This window comes from Leiobunum rupestre, chromosome 1 (assembly GCF_980474605.1).
Source record: "Leiobunum rupestre chromosome 1, qqLeiRupe1.1.hap1, whole genome shotgun sequence".
Lineage (NCBI taxonomy): Eukaryota > Metazoa > Arthropoda > Arachnida > Opiliones > Sclerosomatidae > Leiobunum > Leiobunum rupestre.
This window is the reverse complement of record NC_143384.1, coordinates 53,564,597-53,574,885: the sequence shown is the minus strand read 5'-3', so window position 1 is coordinate 53,574,885 and position 10,289 is coordinate 53,564,597. Positions and strand designations below refer to the sequence as shown.

The 10,289-nt window shown below is 36.3% G+C and overlaps 1 protein-coding gene across 3 annotated transcripts; it reads right to left on the bottom strand.

Moving 5' to 3' along the window:
* Positions 1 to 877: 877 nt before the first annotated feature.
* Positions 878 to 9,937, bottom strand: LOC149963246 (cytochrome P450 3A24-like). 3 transcript variants are annotated; one of them, XM_090180449.1, is made up of 3 exons: positions 9,680 to 9,937; positions 4,729 to 5,890; positions 878 to 2,176 (listed from the first exon to the last, which is right to left on the bottom strand). In XM_090180449.1, the coding sequence occupies exons 2-3, from the start codon at positions 5,883 to 5,885 to the stop codon at positions 1,774 to 1,776; spliced, it is 1,560 nt and encodes a 519-aa protein (XP_090036575.1). In that variant the 5' UTR covers positions 5,886 to 5,890; positions 9,680 to 9,937; the 3' UTR covers positions 878 to 1,773. The 3 variants fall into 3 exon arrangements, with proteins under 3 accessions (XP_090036575.1, XP_090036574.1, XP_090036573.1); XM_090180448.1 differs by lacking the exon at positions 9,680 to 9,937 and adding an exon at positions 7,778 to 8,150; XM_090180447.1 differs by lacking the exon at positions 9,680 to 9,937 and adding an exon at positions 6,044 to 6,209.
* Positions 9,938 to 10,289: the final 352 nt, after the last annotated feature.

Genomic DNA, 10,289 nt, shown 5'->3' with positions numbered 1-10,289 from the left:
ACAACTTACTTATTGAAACTTTTCGTCTACCACCTAGCGTTCAAAAATTACAAATTATAAAACCGTGAAAAATTTCACGATTTTTCTGGAATTCACAAATAACAACGAGCTCCTACGAGAGAGTACATAATGAAAATTTCACATTTCTAGAAGGTATAATATTGAAGGAAAATTCCTGGGCCGATTAGATAAATACACCCTGTATTCTTTGTACAACGTGATGTAACACTTTTCGATTTATGTTGGTGAACTTTCATTGTCTGAAGCCTATCACGTTATAAATCACGTGCATTACGTTAACCCAAAATCGCTGGTTTTTTATCGCAAATCGCTCTCATGAAAATGGGCCTTTACGGCCAAAAGAGATAGAAGATTCGCGACCGAATTTCCAGGACGCGTCTGTCGCGCTTATTTGGTAAACATTGACTGCTAAAAACTAAAATGGCCATTGTTGAAATTCCATTTATATAGGGTGAAAACGGTACTTTTTCCCTCCTTGAAGGATAGAACTCTGAAAAGTTAAAAAAAAACAGCCAAATATTTAAAAGTGGGAAAGTGTCAGAATTTCGGCGATATATGGAATTGAAGGCTCCTCTAGTTTCATCCTGTGAACGAAGGTAGTGTCTCCCAAACACAATTTATTTTTTCAATTTATACCTCAGTATATGATCCTTTTTGATAGTGATTGGACGTTTTAACTTTAATATGGAAAATTAATGGTAAATAATATCGCGAACGTTTAGGGAAATTATATATGTTCCTTTAAACAAAATTACAACCGTTAAAATATCCTGGAATGTGGATTGAGAAAGAGCCTTTTCCCTGAAATGTTCGAAATATGGATGAATAATGGAATCATTTTACACAAACTAGTCTCTGATTTAAATATTTTATTTTTTACAAAACGGTGTGCAAATCTAGGAAAATATTTATCAAACCAATGTCCTTTGTATGCGTCTTTAAACTCTCGAGGAAATCACTATTGTTTTAAAGCGGAGTCAGTCAACTTTAATCTGCACATAACTAGGCTAGGCCATCTGTTTTCCAACTAAAATAAGCGATCTAAGTGCCAGTACGGGGCTGTGTAAAATAATTAATTGGACATAGTTTACCCAAACGACTATTTGTGGAGCTTTAAAAAATTTAATATAATAAAAAATATAATAGTAATCCGCCTTGCCTCTACTTGAAGCGTAATTAGAAACGACTATTTAATTAAAGTCTTTGGATTTTTAATTTAACTATAAATTAAAATATTTTGTTGATTTTCTATAATAGAAATTAATTAAGGAAGTGCCAAGAAAAGGTTCCTGAACTTATAAAGCCGAGAATGCGGTATGTGACGCAAAGATGATTAAATAATAAATATTAAACTGATGCCCATAATTTTTTTAATTTATATACATTAACGAGAGATCAACAACATTCCTGCTAGAGCATTTGAAGTGTTCCTAGATCTTCTGTGAGAAAAAGAACCATTGTTTCTTAAAGTCATTTTCGGTTGTATTTATTGCTCGAGCCTACATCGTTTCTTTTAATTTTTGAAGGTGGCAGTGGCCGTGGCTGTCTGAAATCCTACTCATTATAAATTAAACAATGAATCAAGTTTGAAGTTTCTACGCCTCATTTATCCAAAACCCTCTTCATTCCTGTACAAAATAACTTTAGAAATATTATTTATTTATTTATTTTTATTTATTTTTATTTATTTTTATTTATTTATTTTATTAGGAAATTATTATTCAAAGTAGCGAACTTAATATTGAAATTTCATTATCTGGACTGAATTTTAAGGTTGATTCCCTTAGTAGGTTTCAAAAACACAATACTGTTCGTGATTCGTAAAGGATTGTCGGTTTCGAGACTAGGAGTGAGCTTGTACTTCAAAAGCACTTTACACAGGACGATTTTCATTTCGAGAAGCGAAAAGCGCATTCCTATGCAGTTTCTGGGGCCGATTCCGAAGCTCATGAACGAACCCGGTTTGATACGACTTTTATTTTCCGGAGAAAATCTTTCCGGGTTGAACTGGTCGGGCTCCGTCCAGAGATCCGGGTCATGGTGAAGTTGCCACACTGGGACTTGAATGACCACATTTTTGGGGATGAAAATATCGTTGATGAGGCAATCTTCCTCTGAGATGCGGTTTATGAAAAGGGCGACCGGAGGGTAACACCTGAAATTCAATATTCATCAAGAGATAGTTCAAACCGCTTAAAGGCCGACTACATAATTATTCGGTTTACTCTGTCTTTTACCGCTGGCTCACCGCAAGACGCATCTGCTATGCAAGCATTGGGTCCGAAATTTAAATGCCGATGCTCCAAGCGAATCAAAAGCCTACTACACCAGTGGTCTCATCACAATGCCCTGCGCGAGCGTCCACAAGCTCGAACAGGTGACAAAAACAGTCATAGGCAGCAGAACCCTACTCCTGACGGTCTCACCCTCGACGCAAGCCATTCATCTCGACCAAAGACGCAGCAATGGGGCGACCAGTTCCCACTTCGGGCACAGCTGTGGAATAGAGAGTGGATGCTAAAGCAACTCCAGCCGACACTCTACCTACGTAAGTAGAGAGTCATACCCTTCATAAAGGGCTCCTTAAGGAGAACGACGGGCACACAGCGGTCCACATAACCCGGCACATCTGGCACCGTATATAACGGTGTGCTACACAAGGACGGGAACCAGGACCACTGCGCCTCATACGGAGACCCGCCGACCCACAGCACGCTACCAAATCCGCCGGGGCGACGGGATGGCTGACCATTCTCCGTTAGCCCAAGCCGAAGCCCAGTTACCATCTCACATGGAGATAGGGCCATTTGATCAGAGCTAACACCTCCCAGTACACCATCGCCCTTATGGGTTAAAAGAGCCGGACCATGACTACCCGGTAAAGCCACCAGTTATTGCACACTCCGACTCGTTAAGGGCCGTGCTATGCAAGCAGCCAACTACCAGTGAAAGACAGAGAATAACTATGTAGTCGGCCTTTAATCCAGACTCGTCTAAGGCCAAAAGCAAAAGGCCATTGTTTATTTTTTTTTAATAAATTGCGGGGAAAATGTATTTGGAGGAATTAGAAATAATTTTTCTACAGTTGTAAGTCGGAAAATAAAATAGGCTTTTTTTCCCGAAAATAAGAAAAAAAAGGTTTTTATTCCATTAATAGCCTAATATTTTTCGCAAATTTAAATTTCACCTTATTTTTTTAATACAAAGTAAAAACTAAACCTGTAGACTAGTCTAGAATGAAAACCCTTCAAAAGTTTGAAATTTAATTTTTTTTCGAGATTTCCGGAAATTTTTCGAAAAACTAACAACTCTAGATTTCTCGTTTGTACTCGTCCTATAACCGTAGTTGCCACTTAAGCTTTTACACAAAAATCACAAGGGTAATCATTAATTGAAAGATTAATTTCAGAGTTGGTGTGTTAAAATTATCCAAACGAACAAACTCCATTCTATATTTTTCCATAACGACCTTGAAATTGCTTATTTTGCTAAAGAGACTATATAAAATTTATTTAAACCGTTAACTAAATTAGCAATAGATCTCTTTATATAGTATAGTGCGCATCGTTAAAATAATTGTAAACGTTTCCGTCCATAAGAAGTTTTGATTTTTAAAACATATTATCTTGGGTCTAACAATTGGATAGGGAACTTCTTTACTTTTAACAAAACAGCTGACAACCAATGCTCGAATATTTTATCGGTACACTGCTCAAAGATAGATAATTATTTAACTTTAAATAGCTTTATTTTGTAAAAACTAAAAGCTTTGGTATTTTTGTAGTGGTAGCTGTATATGCTGTAAAAAACCATGTGAAGAAACCCACTCAACTGCGATTTCTAACTTAAATATCAATGAAAACGCTTCATTAAAGTAAAATACTCTGTAACCTTGCCACCTAGCGGCACGAGCCCGCAAACCGGAAATTGTTTTCTATCCCGGGGCAAACAAACGGGCGTGCAATGATACTTCGTTTATATACTTACCAAAGATCTTTATTTTAGGATTTGAAGCTTGGCAGTTTCAACCTTTTCACTATTTACTATTTGTAATTTTATACGAAATTGAAGATTAATAAAAGATTAAATTACAAAAACCCGCGAAATTATTTTAAAAAAATACGAGATGGCGCTACAAAATCATATCCGGTGCCCCTAGGGGAGTTAAGCGCGGGGGGAGGAAACACGTTACGACCGAGCCAACGCGAACTCGGCATTGAAATCTTAGCTCGTGGAACATCCTTTAGTGTTTAATCCATGGTAGGGAGCTGTTGGGTCCCGTCCCGTGACACGAAGGCCTAGCCACCACCCTCCTACGCAATGCAACCCTTTTAACCGAATTAAAAGTCGCTAAATAACTTATGCCTAGCTCATAATTGACACTTATCCTACCGGGAATATTTATTCGTATGGGTCATTTATTGGTCCTCCTCTTCAATTTGTTATGGGTTCGAAGCAGGCCCGAAGGGAGAAGGACATACCACAGTGGCCATGGTATAAGCAAACGCTTTTCTTGGATTTTATAGCATAGACTTTTAGTTATCTGGTAGAAATAAGGGTTATCTAACAGTCAGTGGGATTACCAATTAATTTTCATGATTGCTGTCCTGTATAACTTTTAGAATATATTTTAAAATTCTTAGAAATGATCTCCATATTAATCCGCTTAGGACAAATTGTTTGGGTAAGTAACAAAAACCAGCTTACCTCAGCGCTTCATTTATAACTTGGTCCATGTAAGTGAGTTTTTGAATGGCTTCGTAAGATATAATGTCCGTATCGACCACATTCTCGAGGACTTCTTCATACACTCGATCTTGGACACTTTGATGAACTGCGAGAAGGTGAAAAACGTAACCCAACGCGGTGGCGGTAGTCTCGTAGCCAGCCAACATAAATAAGTAAGCGTTGGCGATGACTTCGTCGTCGGTCATGACGTTCTTATTTCTAATTCCTTTTGGATTCTGGCTAACTTGTGGCTGTTCCTCCGACGATATCTCTGCGTCGAGAAGCAATTGCAGAATGTCCGTTCTTCTCTTGGACGAGTCTTTGCGTCTTGTCTTAATTACTTGTTTTAGATTGGCAACGATCCGATCAGTCATTTTACCGGCGGTCAGGTAGTTGTTGACAAAAGCGGCCAGACAAGCCAGAAACGGGAACATTTGCGAGATCACGATGGCCGGATTTTTTGCAACACGAAAGTATTCTTCAACTGCTTTAAGAAAATCGTCTTCCGGGTTTCCTTGACTCTGGATGTTCATCGCCAAAGCGCATTCCCCGATTACATCCAATGTTAAAGCGTTGCAATTTGCAGAAATATCAAAATTATCCGCGTTTTCGTGTTTTTGTAACGTAGATACAAATTTTTCAGCGTGTAAATTCATAGTTCGAGAAAGGTGTTTTAGTTTCGCAGCGCTGAAAGCCGGCGTCATGAGACTTCTACAGTCTTTCCACTTGTGTCCATCTAAGGCCAGAATACAGGATACTAAAGGTTTAACTGGGACGAGGAGAAAATGTCGTTTGTGGAAATTATTGAATTGCCTGACCATAATCTCTTTAACGACTTCGATGTCATTGATGACCATGGTGGGGTAGAATCCGTCGTAGTATCCAAAAACTTTACCGTATTTCTTTAACCAAAGTCCGATTGTTTCGTGTGGTAACGCGCCATTACCAGTCAATTGGAAGAAATTTCCGAAAAATAAAGTGGGATTAGGACCAGGAATATTGTGCTTATGGAAGATCCTATAGACTTGAAGGCATCGAACTGCGTGAATAGCCAATAGTGCAACTGTCAAAATGAGAAGTGAGATAATCGTGTATCCAGCACTCTGAAGACACCATTTAATCAAAGAATCACTCATTTTATCTGTAAAATAAATATTATTTTAAAATTATTTGTAAGCAACTGAAATTTAAAGATTTCAATGGAATTTGCAGAAGAGTCAGTGAGATAGAAAGAGTAAGGAGTTATCCTACTCTTTGACGATATAAAACGGAATCCCTAATAATTAACATTTACCTTCAAAAGAACGCCACTTTAGGCAAAACATTTAACTAGGAACATAACATGACACAGCAGTCTCGTGACCGTGGGGTGGGTGGAGTGAGAAAGAACGTGGTTCTAGGAATCCCTGCTCATTTTGTGTTTTGGAATTTTAAGAAGGGTAAGACGTTCTTATTTCAAACTGACAACTGAAGTTGAGTGAATCTTGGCAAACCTAGATATACGTATTTTCAAAGTCAATTATTTCAACCCATATAAAATAAATAAATAACATTTAGCAAAGTACATGTATATGGTTATAAAAAAGGGAAAACGTCGGTAAAGGAAGCGTCGACGCAAAGCCAATGTATAAACTTTGTTTCCAATATAGCTTTGTTTGCACAAGCGCGTGTAACAATGATATTTTTCATGTTTGTTTCAAAGATGAAAGATTCGGCGTTGTGCCCGCTTGTGGAAATAAAGCATTGACCGCATGGTTGATTTTTATCTTCGCAAGGTTTCGCCATTTTGGGTGGTGAAAACCAACCTGATTATTTGCATATTTAAGAAATGGTTCAATTTCTTAATTGGGTTCAACATTTAAGAACTTACTATTAATTTAATAATTATTCTCAACATAAAACAGGGTTAAATTACTAAAAACAGCAAAATGTTAAATGGTTTGTTTCCTTATTTAGCAAACAAGCAATCTTTTTCTTAGAAAATGTATTTATTTTGTTATGTAGTCGGTAAAAAATTCTTAATAAGTTATTACTTAGTTATTTTATAATTAGTAAAGTAGAAATTATTGGCTAATAAGCAATAATTTTTATTATAACGTTGTTCAATTAGCAATTTATGTAATTTAATACGAAAATGATTAAATTTTAAAACTGAAAAATAGCAATTTCCTTACTAGGAACTTCTAAATTAAACAAACAAATTGATTTTTTTTAAATAAATTGCTCATGGAAGTTACACCGCAATAAAATCCTTTGGAATGACCCCAGAAATGGTGAAGTTTCCTGGAAAGAAGGACCCCGTCAAAATAAAAATTGTGGGCCTCAAAGCGATCAGTTAATACTGGAGATATTTATACTTTTTCGAAGAGGAACTCGGAAGAAGTAAACCTCATTTGTTTAAACTCGGTCCCCAAAGACTAAACCGGCCCCGGAGAATTTTCACCGGTTTCTCCCTCTCTTGTCGAGCCTGATAATAAGTTTCTAAAGCAGGGCAGATTTTCCTAGGTCCCCGAAATGCGGTAAATACAAAGTTCGTAAGGTTAGAAATGTTTAGGCCCGGGGTTAGTACCGTTAGCTCTAAATTGAATGTTAAACAGTAAACGACACTACCTAAATATATTTTTAACAATTTCGAATTAATTTAGCAGATTTTGAGGATGGCCCTTTCCTACCACTTGAGAAGCAACTTTAATAAAGTCGCTACGCCACTGATTAAAGGTTTTTTCACTCAAATAAAGGACTACACACTTGTAAACGCTGTGCTGTAAGTAATGGTATCTCAAAAGAGGCTTTATTCGCTATCATGAAATCTCCAACTAAAATTCATTTCTATTTCCAAGTTTTTATAATTAATTTACTAGATTTGACTGTTAAATCACCTTTTTTTTAGAATTTTATTTATCTAAAATGCTAGCGAGTATCTTTGTAGCATTTTCTATATATCTTGCAGATTTAAATGTGTTTGGAATTAATCACCCTATTGATGGATAAAAATGGCACAAAGTTTTTAAATTTGCATTTTACGTACCTTTAGTAATACTAGCCAGCAAAACACGCGGTTCTCAAGTCGAACAAGATGTAAATTAATGTCATAACTCAATATCAAAAATTGAACGTTTATGGGTACGACAAAGACCAACTACTATTAATGCCTTTACTTTCAGCCCAAAGCAACCACTTTTTTATCGTTACAATAGAAAAGATAACCTCCCTTGAAAAGATTACACATAAAACCAACAAATTTTTTTACCTACTTCTAGCGGCTTCTACCACTACACGTAACGCGCTTAACAACAACGTGGCAAAAGAGTGCATCAAGTAGTCACTCGTCCAAAGATTGTGCTATCCGTAAAACATTTTGATTTTCAAACTTTGAAGTTTTATTATTTTCATCGATGTATTCTTAGCTGGCTCATGGGTGTAGCTTTGTTCGTTGCCATGGCAACGCGTTTAGATCGGCCATGATATTACGACGTCCATGGTTGTCACGTGATAACATTACAGACTCGTGTGGTACTTTGCCTAGAGATCTGTGACGTAAAATAATGTCATAACGATGAAGGCGGCGGTTTTAAAGCGGGATTCAACAATGACGTGTGCCTACGACAATAACAACTGCACCACGGCCATATCTAAATTAGGTCAAAAGGATTGGCAACTATATAAAAAATTGTCGGAGAAAAAATTCGGCTACCTCGTGCCCATGGCACTACAAATTAAATTTAAAAAATAAACGTTTGTGAACGTGTGAATCAGAGTGGCGCAGTTTCAACTTAGCTACACACTTTCAATTATGCATTTATTTTTTGAAATAGCAAGCTTTTAAAATACATACTTCTAAATATGCACATAAAAAAGGAGAATAGACACGAAATAGACTGGGGATCCACAAAAATTGTATGCCAAGAAGAAAAATGGTTTAAACGATGTTTTAAAGAGGCGGTGTATATTAACGATAGGGGTTAATTAAATTTAGATAAAGGGAATATAAATTTAAAAGGGTGGGGGGAAATAAAATTAAAAAACTGAAAAATAAACCAGATTATGGGGTAATGCTGTTTAATGAAAAATTGTTGTAGAATTATGTTTTTTAGAAATTTTTAATTTTTAATGGTTTAATTGTATAATTTTTTATGTTTAAATTTGTAAAATGTTTATTAGTAATGAGTTAACGGCTGACGAAGGACCTCGGTCCGAAAGCTCCAAGAAAATAAATATTTTAAAACCATGAAGTATCAGTCCCTTTGATATTTTATTTTGTAAGTTTAAATTAACCATGGATCAGAAATTAAACATTTATAATTATATTTAAATTATTTATCTATTCGTAATTGCAGCTGTTAAATAGATATTTCGTTTTAATTTATTTCCAAAATAATTTTGATTGAAATGCTTTAGAGCCACGGCAGTCTGTTATCTTTTGGTTCATTTTAAATAAAAATATTTTTATTTCAAAATGTATGACATTGTTATGAAGCACGCGTGATACCTAAATGTTTTACTTATTCGTAAAATAATCCAGGTTTTTATCATTGGCATCGTTTTTTTGTAAGTCTTGCAAGGGCCCCTATATGTTTTCCTGTTACGTTGTTTTTGTTTTCGAGCTTACCCTTGGGACATCAGTGGCTTTTACCATCAATTACATAACAAATTAACAACAATAAGTGTGACATTTTCTACGGTTTTAATAAGAGTTTCCTAACAAACTTTTTTGACACTGGACACAACTTGGACTTGTTCTCGAGCCGAGTAGCGTATTTTCGTCTAAAAGTAACTAAAGCTCCTTGACGCAATGGCTCTGAAAATCAGTTAGATAATAATTCTTCCTAACTGACATACTTAGTGGGATTATGTTACTTATGGTTTAACACATTTTGTGTATCCATGCCACTGGAAGTGAAGGAACAATAACTGTAAAATATTAACTTACTTTAAAATAACTCGATATCTGATTCCCTTTCAATGTAATCCTTTTGGGTTTTTTCTTGGAAAACATTTCATAACATCGTTTTTGCGTTTATATTTGCACTCGCTAAATACCTCCAAACGGTCTTATGTATATTGGTTTTCTTTCGACTGGAATTGAAGAACCACAAGGTCGTCTAAATGCGCCTTTAGTACAGACGCTAATTCCACTCTATTCACAATCGCAAACACGTTCTAGCTGTCGCCAAAACAGTTGTGAATATTCGAGTACTGGCGCCGGGTAGAGGGAATAACCTTGAATAAACTAAGGGGCCCGAGAGTCGACCGTTAAAAGGAAAGGAGAATACATCTATACGCACATACGAACCGCTAGTAGGAAAACCCTATATTAAACTCTAACGCGCTTGAGTACGGGCATCAGTCTTGGTAGAAGTGAGATACATTTCGGACAGATCTGACGTTCTCTCTCGTCGATTTAAGGAACTAAATGTACGCTTAATGTCCTACTGGTAGTAGGAAACTCCTAAGACGATAGAATTAAAGCGTGTCGGTAGAGGAGAGAGAGAATAACGGAGTAGGTTGATATTCTTTTATCTGCAGCGTTTTGATCTGGA